This window comes from Chiloscyllium plagiosum, chromosome 5 (genome assembly GCF_004010195.1).
Source record: "Chiloscyllium plagiosum isolate BGI_BamShark_2017 chromosome 5, ASM401019v2, whole genome shotgun sequence".
Classification (NCBI taxonomy): domain Eukaryota; kingdom Metazoa; phylum Chordata; class Chondrichthyes; order Orectolobiformes; family Hemiscylliidae; genus Chiloscyllium; species Chiloscyllium plagiosum.
In genome coordinates, this window is record NC_057714.1 from 3,399,388 (window position 1) to 3,423,572 (window position 24,185).

Consider the following 24,185-nt stretch of genomic DNA (forward strand, 5'->3'; position numbering starts at 1 on the left):
TGACTCTGACGGAGTTCAGTCAGTGTCTGGCAGCGACCTTTGTTCAGGGCAGTCACTCTTGCTCCCTATAGTAATATGCCTTCCTCTACTGTGGTTTAGTCTCTCCGGGGCCAAAAAGGCTTCAGTTCTGGTTGCTATGGCTCAAACAACTGGCTGTTTTCCCCCATCACCACCGGCTGTTTCAGTTTTGTCAAGACTGGATCTTTCTGCATCCAAAGTCTGATATTGTCAGCTGTGACTGGAAGCATGTCCAGGCAATGTAAAACCATCACAGACTCTTCCAGTGGTGGTACCACCGGGGGTGTATCTGCCAGCAGGAGGCAGCTCAATGCATCTGCATTTGCTACTTGGCCTCCCAGACAGTGTTCCAACTTGTAGTTATACGCCTTTAATATTAGAGCCCACTGCTGAATTTGGCCTGAAACTATGTGTGGCACTGCCTTGTTCTCTTTAAGTAGACCTAGCAGGGGTTTGTGGTCCATTATTATTATAGATTTATGCCTGTAAAGGTATTGGTGGAACTTCCTGACTCCAAATATGACCGCCAAATCTTCCTTCTCTACCTGGGCGTATTTACTTTCTGCATTAGCCAAAGTCCTGAATGCATTGGCGATTGGACATTCCTCTCCATTGGTGTACTGATAAGCTAACACTAGCCTGATGCCAGATAGGACATCATCGCATGTCAGTATCAGATCTTACTTGGGATCATGGTGTCAACACCTTAGAGGATGAGAGCTGTTTTTTTCACTTGCTTGAAAGCAATGACTTGGCTACACAACCATGTCCAAAACTGAGCCTTTCTTTTTGATGGCAAAGATGCCAGGATGGAGGCAAGGTTATGTCTGAACTTTCCGTAATAGTTCACCAACCTAAGGAAAACCTAAGTTTCAATACAGACGTGGGAGCTGGGGCACCTTTGATCACCCTCACTTCATCTTCCAATGGACGTAACCCAGTCGTGTTGACTCTGTAGCCCAAGTAAGTCGCTCGAGGTGCCTAAAATACACCATTTTGCATTCTAAGGCATACACCCAAGGAAGAAGAAACATCTAAGGACTATGTCCAAGTTCACTAGGTGCTCCTTATTCATCTTGTCTCTTATTAGCACGTCATCTAGATAAATGGTGACCTTGTAAAATGTTCTCCATCATCCACTGAAGAACTGCACAGGTTCACCATACTCCATATGGCAGTCTTGTGTATTGGTACAAACCCTTAGGATTATTAATTATAGCATACTTCTGGAAATCCTCATCGAATTGCCAATACAATTAGGCTTGGCTCTGTCCAGCTTCGTGAAGGACAGGCCCCTGCCAGTTTATGTATAAATCCTCTATGTGAGGGATTGGGTGTTTATCCAGTTGCAAAAAGTGGTTTAGCATTTGTTGAAAAGCCCCACAAAGGCAAATCCATCCACTGGGTTTCACAGTTGGTATGACTGGTGCTGCCCATTCCACAAACTGGACTGGTTTTTTTTTAGATTAGATTACTTACAGTGTGGAAACAGGCCCTTCGGCCCAACAAGTCCACACCGACCCGCCGAAGCGCAACCCACCCATACCCCTACATTTACCCCTTTAACCTAACACTACGGGCAATTTAGCATGGCCAATTCACCTGACCGGCACATCTTTGGACTGTGGGAGGAAACCGGAGCACCCGGAGGAAACCTACGCAGACACGGGGAGAATGTGCAAACTCCACACAGTCAGCCGCCTGAGTCGGGAATTGAACCCGGGTCTCAGGCGCTGTGAGGCAGCAGTGCTAACCACTGTGCCACCGTGCCGCCCACTTTGGTTTGATGATTCCTTTGCTGTCCAGCCTCCTGATTTCTGTCTCTACTTTTGCCTACAAGGCAAACGGCACTGGGCGGGCCTTACCGAATCAGGGAATTGCTTCCTGGTCAGCCTGCAAGGTGACCTTGGCTCCTTTGGTAGTTTGGGTAAAAACAATGACTGCAGATGCTGGATACCAGAGTCTAGATTAGAGTGGTGCTGGAAAAGCACAGCAGTTCAGGCAGCATCCGAGGAGCAATAAAATCAACGTTTCGGGCAAAAGCCCTTCATCAGGAATACAGGCAGATACCTAATAAACCATTTCAGCCCCCCAAGGTGAGTGGGGGAGGGGATGAAGGTGATAGGTCAGGGAGGGGAGGGTGGAGTGGATAGGTGGAAAAGAAGATAGGCAGGTAGGACAAGTCATGGGGACAGTGCTGAGCTGGAAGTTTGGAACTGAGTTGGGGGAAGGGGAAATGAGGAAACTGTTGAAGTCCACATTGATGCCCTGGGGTTGAAGTGTTCCGAGGCGGAAGATGAGGCGTTCTTCCTCCAGGCGTCGGGTGGCGAGGGAGTGGCGGTGAAGGAGGGCCCAGGACCTCCATGTCTTGGGCAGAGTGGGAGGGGGAGTTGAAATGTTGGGCCACGGGGCAGTGTGGTTGATTGGTGCGGGTGTCCCAGAGATGTTCCCTAAAGCGCTCTGCTAGGAGGCGTCCAGTCTCCCCAATGTAGAGGAGACCCCATCAGGAGCAATGGATACAATAAATGATATTAGTGGATGTGCAGGTAAAACTTTTATGCATGTGGAAGGCTCTTTTAGGGCCTTGGATAGAGGTGAGGGAGGAGGTATGGGCGCAGGTTTTATAGTTCCTGCGGTGGCAGTGGAAGGTGCCAGGATGGGAGGGTGGACATGGGGGGGGACATGGACCTGACCTGGTAGTCATGGAGGGAACGGTCTTTGTGGAAGGCGGAAAGCAGTGGGGAGGGAAATATATCCCTGGTGGTGGGGTCCGTTTGGAGGTGGCAGAAATGCCGGTGAATTATTTGGTTTATGCGAAGGTTGGTAGGGTGGAAGGTGAGCACCAGGGGCATTCTGTCCTTGTTACGATTGGAGGGGTGGGGTCTGAGGGCGGAGGTGCAGGATGTGAACGAGATGTGTTGGACGGCATCTTTAACCATGTGGGAAGGGAGGCCATCTGGTGTGTTCTGTGGTGGAACTGGTCCTCCTGGGAGCAGATATGGCTGAGGCGGAGGAATTGGGAATACGGGATGGCATTTTTGCAGGAGGTATAGTGGGAAGAGGTGTAATCCAGGTAGCTGTGGGAGTCGGTGGGTTTGTAAAAATGTCAGTGTCAAGTCGGTTGTCATTAATGGATATGGAGAGGTCCAGGAAGGGGAGAGAGGTGTCAGAGATGGTCCGGGTAAATTTAAGGTCAGGGTGAAATGTGTTGGTGGAGTTGATGAATTGCTCCACCTCCTCGCGGGAGCACGAGGTGACGCCAATGCAGTCATCAATGTAGCGGAGGAAGAGGTGGGGAGTGGTGCCAGTGTAATTATGGAAGATCAACTGTTCTACGTAGGTAAAAACAATGACTGCAGATGTTGGAAACCAGATTCTGGATTAGTGGTGCTGGAAGAGCACAGCAGTTCAGGCAGCATCCAAGGAGCTTCGAAATCAGGCAAAAGCCCTTCATCAGGAACAAAGGCAGTGAGCCTGAAGCGTGGAGAGATAAGCTAGAGGAGGGTGGGGGTGGGGAGAGAGTAGCATAGAGTACAATGGGTGAGTGGGGGAGGGGATGAAGGTGATAGGTCAGGGACGAGAGGGTGGAGTGGATAGGTGGAAAAGGAGATAGGCAGGTAGGACAAGTCCGGACAAGTCATGGGGACAGTGCTGAGCTGGAAGTTTGGAACTCGGGTGTTCTATGTAGCCAACAAAGAGACAGGCATAGCTGGGGCCCATACGGGTGCCCTTTGGTCTGGAGGAAGTGGGAGTATTCGAAGGAGAAATTGTTAAGGGTGAGGACCAGTTTGGCCAAACGAATGATAGTCCCTAAATCTTCCTGAAAGACTTCCAGGTATTTAATTAGGATTTCACTCAGACATCCAACTTCCAAAAATGTTGAGCCAATCCAAGTGAATCTTTCTCAAACAATTTCACCTCATCAAGCTCCAGCCCAAGCCTTTCAGTACAATGAGTGGTAACTGAACCAGCTGCTTCTCATACGAGACCGGAACTGAAGTTGTACCCTTAATCTGGAAAGGGTCCCCAGTATAGGTTCTCAGTCTAGCCAAGGTCTTATGCAAACTTAAAGGTTGGAGTCCAGAGCAAAGTTTGTTAATTGGTTCTGCAATCACTGAAACGGCTGCGCCACTTTCAACCTCCAACAGAACCATGTGACCATTTACCTAGATGTTTGTTTCAATTGGTTCTGATTTGGATGTGGCTCAGCAATTTAAGTGTTCTAAACCAGATGTAAGTTGATTTTCCACGGTGTGCATTATCCTAGATAATGGTCTATGAGTTCTCTTACTTAATTTAGGTCTAGTGGGATTCTTGCTGCTTCGAGTCTGCATGCTGGCAGCAACTACAATGGCTTGCTGACCTGGATCCTGAAGAAAAGGTTAACCACTTGGCCATGACTTGGCTTTGTTTTGGGTTTTGCTGTGGGCTGACCTAGAGTCCCTCACTTCAGGAAATGTCCTGAGTGAGGCTATGCAATTGACTTTACTCAAGTGGTGTTCCCTAGCTCAGTCGGCCTGGTGAAGGTGTCCACTCCCATCAGAACACCCTGCAACTCATATATTCCACTCGCCGCCTGTTTGAAGTCATGTGGGCTTCAGCTTTTGCAAAATTATATAATTAATTCCACTCTTGTTGCCTCTGAAACAAATCCACAAAGTCTGATACCCCATCACCAAGTCATGCTTAATTTTTATGTGGAAAGTCCTAACACTGATCCAGCTCCCTCAAACCCAGTTTTCAGAGAGAACAGAACCTCTGACAATCCTGTTTATATCTGTCAGCCAGGGCTCCCTGATTGAAACCGAGTAACAGCCCCAATCAGGGAACTCATACTCTGAGGTCCATCTGGCTGACCTCATTAAAATCACTACAAAGGCATACAGTATGCTTGCCTTTATTGGTTGGGGCATTGAATATAAACGTTCCAACTGTATAAAACTTTAGTTAGGTCCCATTTGGAATATTGCATGCAGTTATGACTGCTACACGACCAGAAGGACATGGATGCTTTGGAGAGGGTTCAGAGGTTTATGAGGATGTTGCCTGGTCTGGAGGGTTCAGAGCTGAAAATGTGTCGCTGGAAAAGCGCAGCAGGTCAGGCAGCATCCAGGGAACAGGAGAATCGACGTTTCGGGCATAAGCCCTTCTTCAGGAAACATCGATTCTCCTGTTCCCTGGATGCTGCCTGACCTGCTGCACTTTTCCAGCAACACATTTTCAGCTCTGATCTCCAGCATCTGCAGACCTCACTTTCTCCTGGAGGGTTCAGATATGAGGAGAGGTTGGACAAATTCTGTTTGTTTTCACCCGAAAGACAGAGGCTGAAAGGTGACCTGATAGAGATCTATAAATATATGAGAGGCATAGATAGGGTCAGAGGCTTTTCCCAACTATAAGAAGAAACAGGTTCAAGGTGACGGGGAGGGGGGGGAGAATTGTAGAGAAAATTTTCCACACAGAGGGTGGTGGGTGCCTGGATTGTACTGCCAGTGGAGGTAGTGTAAAAAGGCACATTAGCAGTGTTTCAGGTGTATTTTGATAAATACATGAATAGGAGGCAAACAAAGGGATAAAAACCATGTATAGGCAATAAGTATCAGGTCTAAATAAGAAGTAAGAATTGGCGTAGGCTTGACGGGCTGGAAGGCCTATTCCTGTGCAGTATTGTTCTTTGCTTACAATTTGCTTATTTTGTTCCCAGGACTTGGATGTTTTCCTCCTTTACCTTTGCATTTCCAGACTGTTATGGTCATAAAGATGTACAGCATGGAAACAGACCCTTCGATCCACACATCCATGCCGACCAGATATCCTAAATTAAACTAGTCCCATTTGCCAGCACTTAGCCCATATCCCTCTAAACCCTTTCTATTCATGTACCCATCCAGGTGCCTTTTAAATACTGTATCAGCCCTCCACCACTTCCTCTGGCAGCTCATTACATACTTGTACCACCCACTGCTTGAAAAAGTTGCCCCTTAGGTCCCTTTTAAATTTTTCCCCTCTCATCTTAAACTTATGCCTTCTAGCTCTGGACTCCCCCTGCTCCAGGGAAAATACCTTGTCTACTTAGCCTATCCATGACCCTCATGATTTTATAAACCTCTATAAGGTGACCCCTCAGGCTCCAATACTGCAGGGAAAGTAGCCCCAGCCTATTCAGCCTCTCCCTATAGTTCAAACCCTCCAATCCTGGCAACATCCTTGTTGTCACACAGAGGAAGAAGATTAAGATTTCCATTTTACAATATTTGCTCTACCACTAAAAAGCTTAAAGACTACAGCAGTACATTGATCTTTGAAAACAATTTTTGGACCAACAAATCAACATTCTGACACCATTCACAAAAAAGAGCAGAGTAGCAGGAGGTACCCATCTTCTGTTTCAGGCCTTATTGCCAAGGAACCCGTCAAAGCTTTTTGCTCCTTCCCAAAAACTGGTTTTAGGTCAGCTGAAGACAAGATGTGAAAATTGGTTCCTGCTCCTCCTCTTGCCTGTACATTCAACATTCAGAGAATGTTAATTAGGTCACTGTAGAAAAAAGGCAAATAAACGCTCATTTCATATGCCACGCTTTCCTGCTTAATTGGAGGCCAAAGTTGAAAGTTCACTCTACTCAGTTCAGTCTAAAAGCAGTTGGTGTCCAGCCATTCAAATCTAAAATTCAATGTCAGCTACTCTCCACTGTTTCCTCACATGTATGAATTATTTCAGATTTTCACACACCAAGTAATCTGGTAAGCAGTGAGATTACTAATTGTGCCAATGGAATAATAACTTGCAAACTGTTCTGGTCTTATTTGGGGAAAGCAAGTGGTTGATGGTTTATTTGAGCAGGAATATGTCCAATGGGGTTAACTGTGGAGATTTTCAACATCTTTTCCAGGCTGTGAAAAAAATGATCCATTTGTTAACCTACTGAAAACTCAAGAACAAAATAAGCATATTTCCCATCATCTAAAGTTGGAAGCAGTAAAGGTCTGTTGTCTATTTATAGTGTCATAGAATTCCTACAGTCTGGAACAGGCCATTTGGCCTATTGAGTCCACGCTGACCCTCCAAAGAGCGTCCCACTCAGATCCACCCCATCCCTGTAACCTTGCATTTCCCCTGGTTAATTCACCTAGCCTGCAAATCCCTGTGACACTATGGGCAATTAGGCGTGGTCAAATCGTTTCAGAACCCTCTCACATTTAACAACATTGTTCCTGTAGAAGGGCAACCAGAATTGTACGCAGTATTCTAAAAGTGGCCTTACATTGTGGAATATTATCTGATTTTGATATCCAAGTTAAAAAGGTTGATTATTGTTACTCAATTTCAGTTCAAGACAATAAAAATTATGGTGATGCTGTATATGATGAGATTTTGAATCTTTTAACAATCAAGTTCTTTACAAGCTTTAAAATGTTAAATTTCAGTACAAGAAAAGACTGTGAAGCATTACTACAAGTAAGTAAATTATTATGTAAACCAAACCTCTGACTTCCTTATATATGTAGATTAAGTTTGGTTCCATTATAGAGCTTGATGACTGGATTCCCCTGAGTCAGTTCTATTCAGTTGTCATGATAAATTTTTGGCTGCAATATGATTTCCATTAATTTTCAGAAATCAGCTAACAGCATGATTAAGGCTGTTCTATTAGGAATCACAACTTTCCAAGTGAAACACAATTATGTTAGCTTTAAAAATGTTCAAAACACGAGATAACTCAGAAGTAATAAAACAAATTCTTCTCAGTCAAATAGCTTTTTGTTTTGTTCAACTTGATTAAAACATGCTATGCCAATGAACTAAAGGCTAGAGGTAAGATTTACAGATTGCATTCTGTACTTCCCTTACGCTCAGCACCAATGACCGAAAACACATATTCAATAATTTCAGTGCAAGGCAATAAAGATTGTGATGACACTGCATTATGGATGGCTGTGGTTTAAAAAGGTACTTACCACTACCATCTTCAGAAGGAATTGAATAAACAACAAATAGCCTTGCCTGCCTCACCAATACACAAGAATGAGTTTTGAAGAATCAACCATTTGTCCCAAAGACAAGCCATGGAACACCTAGTTTCTTTAAACCAGTGTTGTTTATGTACTGATTTTGATGTTGTCCCTCAATGCTTTAACATGAATGTGAAAATTCTCTAATCTTATGTGGTTTTGCCAGCAGGATTTGAGCAACAACAGCTTCACTTAGGGTTTTACTGAAATTGTGATCCTAACCCATAATGACACCTGACTGCCCAGAACACCTGCCAGGAGTAAAATCTATACTTACTCTTCCAAAAGGTCAGCAATTAGATCTGTGAGTAGATGCTGAAACAATAACAAATTTGTGTCTGAGGGAGCATCAAACATTATTAATATCGTCTGATAACATTCGTATATTTTAGCTCCTATCCTTCCAGAAACATGATTGTGCAATTGGAACTAGACAGTTTTCCCAGCAGGTAGCAGACACCCAACATGGTTGTTACTCTCTCGGCACTTAGTGAACGTGAATTCAATTGCAGTTCACAAAAGATAGTCTGCAACATTCAGGTTAAAGCGAATACTTCCACACACTAATAATAAAAAAAAATAAAATTCCGTATGACACTGAACATGTAAAATTTCCAATCTGTCACTTACCACAGTAAAGATGACTAATTAAGAAACATAAAAATTCAATTCTTCTTGCACCCCCACATCTCCTCGATGACCTTGGCTCTGATATATTCAGTTTGGCACTGTGATTCTTTATTCCAACTACTACAAGCAAGAGTTTCCTTCAGATACTAGAATGTGTAATAATTAGTTTATTCATACAGAGAGCTCTAATTTTCTACAATCTTGCTCATACAGTTTTGATATGTATCTTCAATAACTAGTCCATAAAAATGAACTCTGTGCCTAAGTGTTTTGAATATTTTAAACTGTGAAGTCACTGATCCAAAACACACACATTAAATCATAACCCATTCTTTCTTTTCAGAGGCCAAAGATCAAAAAATATCAAACATGAAACTCTTCCCAGCTTCTGTTAGTTGAGTAGGAGAATAACAGAAGTAACAGATTCCACAGCGCTGTTACAGCACAGGAGGAGGTTATTTAGTCCCAATGTTGAACCAGTTCTCAAAATGAGCATCATTAGTGCCATTCTGCTGCCTTTTCTTCATAACCTTTGCATATTATCTCTTTTCAAATGACTACCCAATGTCCTTCTGTGTGACTCAGGGGAACTTGTCTCCAATATTAGGCCAGACCTGGACCACTCATTGCTCGAAACCATTTTCTCCTCACATTACATTTGGTTCTTTCGCAAATCATGTTAAATCTGTGCCCCCTAATTTTTTACGAGCAGAAAATATTTCTCATCTACTGTATCCAGCTCCCTTACAATTTTGAAGATTTTCATCAAATCTCCTCTTAGATGCCTTCTTTCCCAGGAGAACAGTCCCAATCTCTCCAATATTCCTACAGAACAAAAGTTTCTCAATCCTGGAACCATTCTTGTAAATCTCTTTCGTATTCACTTCAATACATTGAGGTTCTTCCTACAATGCAATGCCCATAATGCTACACAATAATTTGAGAAGTGTTTTCTACAAGTTCAGCATCACCTCCATGCTCTTGTACTCACACCCCTAATTAATTAAGCTAAGGACGCTATATGCTTTATTAACTGCCCTTCTGTACCTGTCATAGAGTCATAGAGAGGTACAGCACGGAAACAAACCCTTCGGTCCAACCCGTCCATGCCGACCAGATATCCCAACCGAATCTAGTCCCACCTGCCAGCACCCGGTCTATATCCCTCAAAACCCTTCCTATTCATATACCCATCCAAATGCCTCTTAAATGTTGTAATTGTACCAGCCTCCACCACTTCCTCTGGCAGCTCATTCCATACACGTACCACCCTCTGAGTGAAAAGGTTGCCCCTTAGGTCTCTTTTATATCTTTCCCCTCTTTTCTGAACCCTTTCAAGTTTCACAACATCTTTCCGATAGGAAGGAGACCAGAATTGCACACAATATTCCAACCGTGGCTTAACCAATATCCTGTACAGCCGCAACATGACCTCCCAACTCCTGTAGGTAAAAACAATGACTGCATATGCTGGAAACCAGATTCTGGATTAGTGGTGCTGGAAGAGCACACTCCTGTACTCAATACTCTGACCAATAAAGGAAAGCATACCAAACACCTTCTTCACTATCCTATCTACCTGTGACTCCACTTTCAAGGAGCTATGAACCTGCACTCCAAGGTCTCTTTGTCCCTAGGACCTTACCATTAAGTGAATGATCAGTGCTCATTAATACCCAGGTCCATTACTCCTACACTCTCTTTTACAATTATACCATTATTTTATATTGTCAGTCCATGTTCTTTCTTCCAAAATGCATAACCTCATGCTTCTCTGCACTGAACTATATTTACCCGTCCACCAACTTGTCTTACGTCCTTTTGAAGTTCTACACTGTCCTCCTCACAGTTTACAAAGCCTCTGAGTTTTGTATTTTTGGAAAATTTTGAAATTGTTCCCTGCACAGCAAGATCTAGATCATTAATATATATCAGGAAAACCAAAGATCCCATTACTCTCCCCTTGGAAGCTCGACTACAAACCTTCTTCCAGGACTGAAAAGTATTCATCGACCATTACTGTCTGTTTCCTGTCACTCAGATAATTCATATTCATGTTGCTATTGTTCCTTTTATTCCAAGATCTATAACTTTTCTTTTCTGTCTGTTGTGTGGCACAGTATCGAATGCCTTTCTGAAAATCCATGTTTACCACAACAACCTCATATACCGTATTATACTTTCCATTACCTATTTAAAAAACATGACTTCTCCTTTAAAAATTCATCTTGGTTTTTCTAACCAATCCACCTTTTGCCATATGACTATTAATTCTATTCTGAAGAATTGCTTCATTGAAGTTAGGCTGACTGATCTGTATTGCTAGGCTGATCCTTACAACCTTTTATATACAAGGATGTGGCATTTGCAATTCTCCAGTCCACTGGAACGTCTCCTTATTTTAAAGAAGACTGAAAGATCATGGCCAGTGCTCCTGAAATTTCCACTCTCACTCCTCCAGTATCCTTGGATGCAACTCATCTGGTACTTGTATCTTGTCAAATTTAAGCACCATAGTACATCTAACACTTCTTCCTTATCCATTTTGAATCCACCTGGTGACATAGAGTTTTCTCGCATATCACCACAACCTGGGTCACATTTATCTGCTTGATAAAGTCAGATGCAAAGTATTCATTTAATATCTCTTCTGCACCTAATGCCTCCATAAGTAAATCCCCTTTTTGGTTCCTGATCAGCTTCTTCTCTTACCATCCTTTTTTCTATTTGTGTAACTGTAGAAGATTTTGGGATATCTGTGACAATAAAATATGAGGTGAATTTTGACCCGTTTTTATTTATATGAAGAGAGGTGCTGAGCAATCTGCTCAAAACCAATAAAGTAAATAGCTTGTGAGACCTTGGGTGTTTTTTTTATTAAGTTGGAACAGTAGAGGCAGCCTGAATGGGTGGGGTCAAGCTCAGAAACATGATTTTTAGTCTTAGCTTTCAGCAATTGCTAGGGTCTTGAAGTTGGATGTGGAAGCTCTTATTCTTCTGTTACAGCTAAAAGTTGGGGTTCTCTTCCTGCTGCTAGAATTACATGTGAGACAACCTATTTTACTGAATTTGCCATTGCCAAGGGTATGTTTATGGGATGTTACTACATTGGAACAGCTAATTAGTAATAGTTAATATATATAGTTATGGATTTTGATAGCTACAGTAAAGCCAATTCGTTTTTTTATTTTTATTTTCTCTGCATTTTAATTGTAGTGTAACAATAAAGTATGTTTTTCTTAAAGTCGAGTAGTTTGACCAATCCAATTGCATTTGGAACGCAATGTGTTATACTTACCTTTAAAATAAAAATAAAATAGGTTGTAGGCTACCTTAATATATTGTGAAGGGACTTAGTCTGGTCAATAATATATCCTTTAATATTGGCTTCAAGTTTTTTTTCTCATAATTCATCTTTGCTTCTCTAATGTATGTTTTCACCTCCCCTCTAAATCTTCAATATTTCTCAATTCGCAATTGTACTTTATACTTTCACCAATCATAAGCATGTTTTTATCTTGTTTATTGAATTCTATTTTGTCATCAAGGGAGCTCTAGAGTTGTTTGTCCTACCTTTCCATTTTAAGCAATATACCATTATTATATCTGAAACATCTCCTCTTTAAAGGGAGCCTATTGTTCAGTGACAGTTCACCCCATTATCCTTTCATTCCAGACTATTCGGTCCAGCTCTGTTCTTGCTCAATAAAGTTATCTCTCTGCTAATGAATTTTTCTTGCTCTGGATTGATCATTTTCATTCTCCACCATCATCCCAGACCTTCTGATGCAAGCAGTTTGATTTCTGAAATGCTCTACTGACAATTAATCTACGTGACTCACCTCATTTCCAAAAGCTAGGTCCAAACAGTGCAGCCTTTCTTGCTGGACTGGACACATATTGCTGTGAGAAATTCTCCAGAACACAATACAGGAACAACAGTCCCTCGCATTGCCAATATCCTGGTTTAGTAAATTTGTAGTCCTCCCAACATCACAAGCAAAACGCTCCTGAAGGAACTCAATCCCTCCTCTTCCCAGGTGCAAACCTATGCAGTTGCACTGTTGTCATCTTCCAAATAGCCATCCCAGTCTCTCAGGAATTTAAAGCCCCCCCCCCATGCATTATTTTTCCAGTCACCCATTCATCTACCTCATCCTCCTACTTTTTTTTGACCCTGGTACCATGGAGATAACATACCATCTTGAAATCACTTTGATAGTCAAAGTAACACCTACCTGTTCAAATTAATAAAGCTGCAGTCAATACTGCTCCTCAACTCTTCTTCCTCTCCTCCTGCGCAGCCAAGCTGCTTGTGTTGCCACTCCCTTCAGGGTACCAGTGCTGTCATCAGCTTTCAAAATGGAAAACAGAATAGTGAGTGGGACCTCAGGACTCTTGCACTACTTGTCTGTTTCTTATATACTACCTGACAATCACCCAACCTCCTTCCACCTCCAGGCACTTAAGCTGTGGTGCGGCCAACTCCTTGAACATGTTATGTGTGTAACTCTTAGCCTCTTGAATGTACTGCAGTGACCCACTGGCCTGGTGCTCTTGAATGCACTGCAGTGTCCCACTGGCCTGGCACTCTTGAATGCACTGCAGTGACCCACTGGCCTGGTGCTCTTGAGTGCACTGCAGTGACCCACTGGCCTGGTACTCTTGAATACACTGCAAAGACCCACTGGCCTGGCACTCTTGAATGCACTGCAGTGACCCACTGGCCTGGTGCTCTTGAATGCACTGCAAAGACCCACTGGCCTGGCACTCTTGAATGCACTGCAGTGTCCCACTGGCCTGGCACTCTTGAATGCACTGCAGTGTCCCACTGGCCTGTTGCTCTTGAATGCACTGCATTGTCCCACTGGCCTGGCATTCTTGAATGCACTGCAGTGTCCCACTGGCCTGGTGCTCTTGAATGTACTGCAGTGTCCTCCTCGCCTGGCATTTTCGAATGCTCTGCAGTGACCCACTGGCCTGGCATTCTTGAATGTACTGCAGTGACCCACTGGCCTTGGGTTTTTGAATGCTTCGCAGTGACCCACTGGCCTGGCACTCTTGAATGCACTGCAGTGACCAACTGGCCTGGTTCTCTTAAATGCACTGCACTGACCCACTGGCCTGGCACTCTTGAATGCACTGCATTGACCCACTGGCCTGGTGCTCTTAGATGCACTGCAGTGACCCACTGGCCTGGCATTCTTGAATGCACTGCAGTGACCCACTGGCCTGGCACTCTTGAATGCATGGCAGTGACCCACTGGCCTGTTGCTCTTGAATGCTCTGCAGTGACCCACTGGCCTGGCACTCTTGAATGCACTGCAGTGAGCCACTGGCCTGGCACTCTTGAATGCATTGCACTGACCCACTGGCCGGAGATTTCTAGCTCAATTTTCTGAAGCTGGCAGCACTTCTTACATATGTAGTCATTCAAGAAAGTCTGGTAAAGTCCATGACTTTCCACAAATTGCAGGTCACATACAACAGTGCAGCTTGGAGAGTGGTATATCTTAACCTTACTTCTCTAATGTTAGCATTATTCTGTTTTGGTTTAATTAACTTACTTTATTATATTGGCCCTGACTTTCCTTCATTCCTGGTGTTTTTCAGTTAAATTCCAGTATAAATATTCTTTGAAAATAATCCATCTTTCTCATTTTTTATGGACTTATGGGATGCTCTGGCCAGGCCAGCATTTAATTCCCATTTGCAGTTGCTTTTGAGAAGGTGGTGGTCAGCTCCTTCTTTAACTAGCAATTTACAATTTACTGCAATTTTAAGACGGTCTCTCACAGCAGTTTCTTTCCAATAAGAAAGAAAAAAAAAGCACCTTCTTCCTGCCCTTTGCAAAATTTTCCAGTCAAAATACTTTACTTCTCTTGGTACTGCTCAAAGAAGCCCTTTTCCTCCTCTGCACTGAATTTCCATTTTGAACCAAATGCCCAGATATACTCATGCAGCCTTTGTCACACTCAGGCAACTCGAGAGGAGAAACAAAACCTTTGGCAGCAACATCTCTGGAGATTTTAGTGAAGTCCAGATCCTCTGCTAGCTGGAACATCCAAAACAGCCAGAAAGTTTATTCAGTGCCAGAAAGAAATGCTTGCATCACACCAACATTATCAATAAAGTCCAGCAAATTTATCAGAGCTACACAATTCCCTGACAGAGTTCAATATATCACAATGACATTCTTTGAATTACACTGGTAAGAACTGAGGTCTTTCGGAGTCTCACTACTTTGTACCTCTTGGTATTTGGAGATTGCAATTATGAACATCCAGAAATATATTTTTATAGAAACATCCACATAAAGACACTGGTTACAGCAATGAAAATGTGAAACTTTGTCAAAGTTATAGTCACTATACATTTATATCCTGGTAACAATTAGGACCCAGCATAGTGCAACATTGCAAGGTCGTCAAAGTTTGCTTTCACTCAAATAAATAAAAGGAATATGGACAGATCCCTTAAAGACAAGCCCTTTGTGGAATTTTATCCAAGAATCACTTGGGATTACGTGTAATTTTTTGTTTAAAATTTCTGATATATGCGATACTGACTACAAAGGTGATTTTTCTTCAAAGATGCCCTAAAGACTGAACCATTGGTGTGACATTCGAACTGAAGAAATACCAGTTCAACATTCATGCTGCACCGTTAATGATCCTTTTCAGTGCAACTACCCCTGCTGGCAGGATCTGAAGCTAGATCAAAAAGACGGTGCTAAAATGGTGCACCATTGTATTATTTTTCTCAATAAACAAATATACAATTGTGGTTGTGTGACTAAGCTGTGACTTAGAAGAGGCTTGAGAATACTACATTTCACAATACAGAGATTTGAAATTTCCTAGCCAGGATTGGCGAAGGGGAAATAAATAATTCGGTTGGGCTTCAAAAAGGAATTAAGTGGAAAGGTGAAAACGTAGATACAGGTCGTTCTGGTATAACACATATTTCGTCAACACGAATTGGCTGTAATGTGATTGACAATTTGTGGACGATGTTTGGACAACGTGAAGTTTCTACTGAACGGATACAGTGATCTTACACAGTGCAATTTACAATAGTGCAGGGTTGCAGGGAATCACAACTGCCACATTATAGCAGAAAAAACCTGTCCATGAACCATTCTTCTTGCCTGTTGTCCAGATAAGTATTTGCACACAAAAAATAAATGTTTCTTCACTGACCCATCTTACTTCTTATTATGCATTTTCCAGCTGCTGTCGTTTATTTTTCATTTTATTCACTCAAGAGATGTGATTACATTGGCAAGGCCAGCATTTATTACCCTTACAAGATCTGTGGTGAACCACGTTCTGAACTACTGCAGTTCATGGAGTGTAGGTGCAGCTGCAGCGCTTAAGGAATGACAGGATTTTATTCAGGTGACAGTAAAGGAACAGCAATACATTTACATGTCCAAATGGTGCCTCCAACGGAAGGGGAACCTGCAGGTGATGGTCATCCCCAGATTTGCTGACCCTTTAATGGAAAAGATCTGGAGGAGCTGTTGCAGGAACCTTGGAGAGTTGCTGCAGAATATCAGGCGGACGGTACACACCGCTTTCAAGGTGTGCCAATATTATAATGAACGTTTATTTAAGGTGATGGATAGGATGTCAATTAGGTAGAGTTTCTTTGTATTGGCATCTTTTTGGAGCTGTATTCATCCAGACAAGTGAGAAGTATTGCATCAGTCTTCTGACATGCCTTGTAAATGATGGAATGCCAGGGGTCCAAAGATTGTCCAAGTATTTTCCAAGGATGCCTACCTTGAAGTTCTCCTCCTCTCTCTACGAGTTCTCACCCCCATAAGCCTCATTCCTGATGAAGGGCTTATGCCCAAAACATTGATTTGCCTGCACCTTGGAGGCTGCCTGACCGGCTGTACCTTTCCAGCACCACACCGGCGACAAGCATCTGACGTGCCCAGTCAGTCACATGACTTATATAGCTGTTTTAATTAAGTTCCTGATAAATGGAGAATGCTTTAGGAATTCTTCAACATCAACAAAGGCCTGCAGCAAAGACAAATGCCCTCAGCAACTGCAATATCTTCCCTTATTCCAGGTATGATTCCAGCAGTAGAGTTCCCTCTTTAGTTTCAATTTTATTAGGAATCCTAGATACCACTCTCTTGCCAAATAGTGCCTTGATGTCAAGGTCAGTCTTTTGAATTTCAGCAGTGAAATTTAGCTCTTGTATACATATTTGAATAAAGGCTGAAATGCAATCAGTTGAGAGATCCTGGCCAAACCCAAACCCGTGCATCAGTTACAAAGGTATTGCTGATCATTTGCCACATTATACCAGTCAATTACAACAAATTACTTTGCTGACAATCAAGAGGCTGATTGCACGGTAGATTGGATTTGTCCTGATTTTAATGGACTGGACATAACTGGGAAATATTTGACTTTTTCCAATTGTTGTTACAGCTGGTAGGTCAGTCCTGTTGGCAGGACAGTACATGCATAGGAATGTTAATGGAGGAGTCTGGGATGTTAGTTGTCAGGTATCATTTGACAATTATAACTAAGGTAGGCTTTTGCTGATCTAGGAGAAAGTGAGGACTGCGGATGCTGGAGTATCAGAGTGAAGTGCGGGGTGCTGGAAAAGCACAGCAGGTCATGAGGACAGTGGCGAGTTGGAAGGTTTGAACTGGGATAAGGTAGGGGAAGGGGAAATGAGGGAACTAGTGAAGTCCACATTGATGCCTTGTGGTTGAAGGGTCCCAAGGCAAAAGAGGAGGCATTCTTTCTCCTGTGGGATGTGCCAATGGAGGCAACACAGGACCTGCATGTCCTCAGTAGAGCAGGAGGGGGAGTTGAAGTTTGCGGCCATGGGACAACGGGGTTGGTTGATGCAGGTGTCCCAGAGATGTTCTCTGAAGCGCTCTGCGATTAGGCATCCTGTCTCCCCAACGTGGTGGAGACTGCATCGGGAACAACGGACACAGTAAATGACATTTGGAAGTGCAAGTAAAGCTCTGATGGATGTGGAAGGCTCCTTTGGAGCCTTGGATGGAGGTGAGGGAGGAGGTGTGGGCGTAGGTTTTGCAATTCCTGCGGTGGCAGGGGAAGGTCCAGGAGGGGAGGGTAGGTTGGTGGGGGGTGTTTTCTATAAAAACCATTCCCTCTGCAACTCCTTTGTCAGATCCACCCCCCACCCTCCCCTCCTGGCACCTTCCCCTGCCACCGCAGGAATGCAAAACCTGCACACACATCTCCACCCTCTCCTCCATCCAAGGCCCCAAAAGGAGCCTTCCACATCGAGTTTTCCTTGCACTTCCACACGTCATTTATTGTATCCATTCCTCCCGATGTGGTCTCCTCTATATTAGGGAGACAGGATGCCTAATCGCAGAGCACTTCAGAGAACATCTCCGGGACACCTGCACCAACCCCATTGTCCCATGGCCGCACACTTAAACTCCCCCTCCTGCTCTGCCAAGGACATGCAGGTCCTGTGCTGCCTCCATTGACACATCCCACAGGAGAAAGAACGCCTCTTCTGCCTTGGGACCCTTCAACCACAAGGCATCAATGTGGACTGCACTAGTTTCCTCATTTCCCCTTCCCCTACCTTATCCCTTCTGGATGGTAGTGGATAGCACTGTTGCCTCACAGCGCCAGAGATCCGGGTTCAATTCCCACCACAGGCAACTGTCTGTGGGGAGTTTGCACGTTCTCCCTGTGTCTGCGTGGGTTTCCTCCGGGTGCTCCAGTCTCCTCCCACAGCCCAAAAATGTGCAGGTTAGGCGAATTGGCCATGCTAAATTGCTGTAGTGTTAGGTGAAGGGGTAAATGTTGGGAAACGGGTCTGGGTGGGTTGCTCTTCGGAGGGTCAGTTTCCACACTAAGTAATCTAATCCCAGTTCCAACCTTACAACTCGCCACTGCCCTCGTGACCTGCTGTGCTTTTCCAGCATCACACTGGTACTCCAGCATCTGCAGTTCTCACTTTCTCCTAGATCAGCAAAAACCTTAGTCATAATTGTCAAATGATACCTGACAACTAACACCCCAGACTCCTCCATTAACATTCCTATGTCACCACCCAGTGGCTGAACACTTCAACTCCAAGGATATTCAGGTCCTGGGCCTCCTCCATCGCCACACAACCAGCTGACACCTGGAGGAAAAACACCTCCTCTTCCGCCTTGGGACCCTCCAAGCCCATAGCCTCAATGCATACTTCACTAGTTTCCTCATTTCCCCTTCACCCACTTTATTCCAGTACCAACCTTCCAACTCAGCAACGCATTCATGAACTGTCCTACCTGTCCATCTTCCTTCCCCCCTCCCATCCGCTCCACCCTCCTCTCTGACCTATCACCATTATCCTCAACTCCATCTCCTTATCACACACTCAGCTACCTTACCCCCCAACCCCATTTATGTCTCTACCCCCTCAGCTCACAAACCTCATTCCTGATGAAGGGCTCTTGCCCGAAATGTTGATTCTCCTTCTCCTTGGATGCTGCCTGAGTTGCTGTGTTTTTCCAGCATCACACTCTTGACTCTTTTGCTTATCTAGGTTAAATGACAGTTCTAAGTCTTGAGATGTTAGCAAATGGTCTGCGCTGGTGCTGTTGTTGTGTCTGATGTGGGGCCAATGCTGGATGGCTGATCCAGTTTTATTTAGATCAGATTTTTTTTCAGGATTGTGACACAACGGAGTGACTTTCTAGGCCATTGCAGTGGTCAGTAAAGAGTCAACTACATTGATGTGGATCTGGAGCTACTTCTAAGCCAGACCAGCTAAACTCTTCCTTCCCAAGAGGGCATAAGCGATCCACTTTTTTTTCCAAAAAGACAGTTCAGTAGTTTCATGACCACCATGTTAAATAAATCTTGAACAAGTTAACCTTGCCATGGTCTGATTTGAGAAAACAGTTCTGCTGCATTAAGCAAGGCCCCTAGAATGCTAATTCAATAGTGTAACCACTGCACTAGTGTGTTCTAATCTTGTTGGGATTGAACCTAGAAGTGCAATGTCAGTTACACATTAGAACATACAAGAAAAAAAACTCTCCTTCAACAAGTAATGTACACCACATTTTTTGTAAAGTTTAGTCATCATTAATTTATTCAGTAAATACATTGCATCACATATAATTGTTTCATTGTTGAAAAAAATCAATGACAATATGTACACAAGTGATCTGTAAGGGCTATATTATTTGACAAAAAAATTTGGACCATAATTTAAAACCCAATTTATGCTTTGCTTATATTGTTATAAATAGATGAAATTGGACATAACCTATTGTTAAGTGCTAAATTGACACTTATTGCAAATAAGTGTCACAGAACAACTTAAAATTGCAAAATCACATTTCTTTGCAACAAATCACTTAAAATTCTGAACTGATTAAAGAGCTGATACAGCACCTAAATATTCAGAAACGCTTGCTGTGATACTCTGAAATGGCAATCATTCCCACCCAGAAATATCTAGAAATTGAATACAACTCTATCACTATTTCCCTAAATGCAGATTTCTGATAGTACTGAAACAGAATGATTTTAAATATTTCCATTTAATGTTTCCACTTCCACAGCCAACCACAAATTTTCCTTTGTAACATGGTTGGTAACATGGGTCACGATTAATGCTAGTCCTCTTCCTGATGGATCTCTCTGCCCTGTTTGGAAACTTGCTAAAGTTAATAAACTCACCACTAGAGAATGAAAACCAACTAATATTGGAATTCAAATTCACTTCTCTTAATCCACTGGCTATCTAAACTTTCCATTTATTGTCAAAACCTTTAACTTGGCAAGTATTAACATATTTCAAGAGAAAATATTGACATTTCACAGCTTTAAGAAAACTGAGCAACAATTAGAGTTCAGCCTTTTATAAGTTCTGTCCATTGCTAGACTGCACTGACAAGCACAACAGGCTACATGAGAGCATTATATTGCTTACGTACGCACTGACAAAACTGCAGTTTTATTTTTAAAATCTTATTTGAACTTTAAAGCAAATGTGTGTTTTCTTTTGAGCAAGAATGGCAGTGGAGTAAAGAGAAACTTCTGGATGAAAAACCAAGCATATTCCATTAAATACGGAGGCACTTTTAGAGGTGCAATATCAGTGCAAGTAAAATATCTTTCACCACAGAATAAAACATTATTTTCAAACAGAATTTATCATTGGTTTTCATAATGTTAAACAGAATTTAGCTAACATGACCAACAGGTTTGCATTTCTTACAGATTCGAGGTTCTCCAGTGCCACAAGGACTTTCTTGCAAAATCATTTTCAGCACCACTGCCCAAAACGAGGGGCAGGTTCATGTGACAGCATACAGAAAAGCTTATTCCTATTTTTTTTAAATTTTACACAAGATGGATTATTAGTTGGGAAAAAGAAAAAAGCCACTGTGCAACAGGTCTGACACTTGGCACATTCTATAAAGGTTATCAGCAATTATCAAAAATGGTTACTTTTCTGAAATGGGATACCAATTATAGAAGCATCAACGGAAACTATTGCCTGGCCAACCATTTGCTTTTAACTAAATTTACATTTGCCAAACTGTGACCAGACGTTCTCCATTAACAGAAAGTTCTCAATTATATTATATAGCTCAGCTCCTGAATGCAGAGTCTGAATCACGTATATTCACAAGAGGGATTTTCATTGTCGAAGAGGGACAGCTGTTTCCAGTTTTCCAAAATGCTGCATTGCTTGGGTTATCCATTGGTGAGCTAGGAAAAACCCATGAGTTATCATCAAATGAGCTCTTTCCACAAGAACCGATTTCCTCCAAACCAGCACTGCCAACAGGACTGGGTCTTGAATTTGTCCACGGCGCAAGGAACTCCCGATCACATAAGGCTGCTGTCTCTTGCTGAAAATGGTGACTTGGAGGAAAGTTGGAAATTTTCACATCAGTATCCTTTGAAGAGGAACGTGCTGCTCGATAAACTGCTCCAGAAGAATTGAGCTCCAGTTTCCCACAGTCAAGTACCAAGTCATCTAGACACTGAACTGTGCAAAAAACAAAGTAAATTAAATCCCTTCCTCAAGAGTACAGAGTTGACTATTTATCTGAGAGATATATAATCAGACTTCCTGACTTAAGTAAAAACAAGATTTTCTCAAATATATCCATAGCTTCAGTTGGTGGGAGACAATGTTAAATAACATGTTACGAATGTGCCCTTTCTACACTTTTCCCCAGAGCAGGAACAATCTTAATCAAATATTCCCCATTCCCATGTACAATACAGGAAAAGTAGGAGAGAAAAGTTAAGAAAAAAATTCAAACAGAAAGAATAAAGCACAATTTCGTTAGATCATTCCTTGGTGAGATCCTGACCTAAATCAAATTATTTTTCTAAACTGAAATTTGAAGTTCACCTTTGATAGAAACAAAAACCAACAGCATTTGAATGAAGAACTAAGAAAAACTGGATCATAAAAATGAACTGTTCCGTTTAGAAACTATTAGTAGGCAATATAACATTAAACTTTTAAATATGGTATCACCATCAATTGAAATTAATTTTCAATTGCATTTTGGAGCAGATGACCAACGGTTTTAGTCAAAGAGGCAGTTTTTAAAGATGCTAGAAAAGCAGAATGGTAGATAAGGTTTAAGGACAGCATTCCAGAGATATGTATCTCAGCAGCTGAAAGCTGGCCCTCAGTGCTGGAGAAATTAAGCTCAGGCTACGCAAGAGATCAGAATTGGAGGAATGCAGAGACCTTGGAGATTTGGGTGCTCAATGTGAGGCCTTGATGGGATTTGAAAATGAGGGACAGAACTTTAATAGAATGTGCTGTTCAACCACTCCGAATGCAGATTAATAATAATGGAGGTGGGAGATGTACTGGACTAGTCAGAAAGTAGACAGCAGAATTTTCAGCATGCTCAAGTTTAGATAGCACAGAAAATGGACGGTCTCTCAAGTCTAGAGGTTGGAGAGGCATAGATGGGGGTTTCAGTAGCCAAAAAGATAAACCAGGGGTAAGTCAGGCATTGCTAGAGATGAAAACTAATGACTTTGATGATGAAGCCAGTATTTCGGACTTTTACCAAAAACCTACTAACCATAACAAATACTACAAAAAAAAACTCCCAAATAAAACATTGATGACTTGGTGCATGCAAAAGTAATGCAAGGGATTGAACATCAATGAAATGAAAGTGAAATGAGGCTCAGAACAAGTCCTATTTATTGTTACAATCCCAGACCAGACTGCTAAATTTACATGACAACCTTGCTAGGGACCAGTAACTGCTATTTTTGAAGTAGATGAAGTGTAAGATCCAAGTAGATTGCTAAAAGAACAAAGGCACAAAATTCCACAATTTTGAACACAAGGTTACTAAACAACATTATTACAGTAAGGCAGTCTACAATGTGTGTAGATCGCATTTCTAACAGCTAGAATTAACATTTTGTAAATATGGACAATAGACAGTCATTGATCATCCAACAGAACATACCAAATGATACACAAATCAAGACAGACCACAGGAGTTTCTTAGCAACTAACCTCTCAGTCCCAACACGCACACACCAATGACACATTGGCCCTTGAAATCTCACCAAGCTTAATTTTTGTCAATTGGATCTTGAAACTCTGTCAAAAAACATGTTATAAAATGCCTCAAAGCCTACTCCTGTTTTTCTTGGGTCTATGCTACTCTACATCTCTTGCACTTCAGAACTCATTCAAGCTCCAGCTCTTTCCCATCAGTGAGTCATCACAAGCCAGTACTACTAGATTTTTGAGCTCCAATCTTGCTCAGTTGCAACTAGTAAATACTGTTTGAGAACTTTTCAAAGTATTAGCAACTGTAGCGAAGTACTCATGGTGCATGGCTTCCTTTGAACCCCCAAAGCTTCTAGGTCCTCCTTCAGCCCTCACTAAAGTTATTCAACTGTTGTTGGACTTCCTGGAGTTTTCATTGCACAAAAGCTAAGTAGTTTGCCAACACAGTTAAGCGCAGCATTCCCTAAAATGGAGTCTCTATCCATGTTTTCTTCTACAAATAACTGATGGCCTTATTTCCTGTCCTTTTGAAATCCTCTTCACTGATGCCCCAACTATCCTGAGGGACGTATGAAAGCTTTGAAACAGGCCCATCCCCTATTGCTGGCCAGAATTAGTACTGAGTATCTCTTGGAACGCTTTGTTCCAAAAATGTTACCAGTCACAGATGGCTGGCTTGTTCATCACAAACACTGGATTTTATTACTGTATACAAGAGAAATAGAATGGCTCTTCAATCAAAAAAGCACCTACATGATGAAAATAGTCTTAAAAGGGGAATGTCCCATTTAATCAAGATGGCATTTTTCATATGAGTTTGTTGTTCCATATGATGTAAATTGTTGCATGAAGAAAATAATTTTTAAAAACTGAAAAATTACTCCATGGGCATAACTTGGAGGACAGACGTAAAACAGTATACATTCTGATGTCAAGTTACACTCAAATTTGCAGTCACTCATTAGAACAAGGCAAAACAGTGACTACAAGTT

General features: G+C 42.4%; 1 protein-coding gene across 4 annotated transcripts in view; it reads right to left on the reverse strand.

The window, feature by feature from the left end:
* Positions 1-12,032: 12,032 nt before the first annotated feature.
* Positions 12,033-24,185, reverse strand: part of azi2 (5-azacytidine induced 2) — a 76,121-nt gene continuing 63,968 nt past the window's right edge. For 3 of the 4 annotated variants that reach the window (XM_043689499.1, XM_043689497.1, XM_043689498.1), the window contains one exon: positions 19,742-21,678. In XM_043689499.1, coding sequence (XP_043545434.1) covers positions 21,275-21,678 — 404 coding nt within the window. In that variant the 3' untranslated portion in view covers positions 19,742-21,274. Of the gene's footprint in view, positions 12,046-19,741; positions 21,679-24,185 lie in introns of those variants that run through there. The other variant, XR_006311634.1, reaches the window with a different exon arrangement.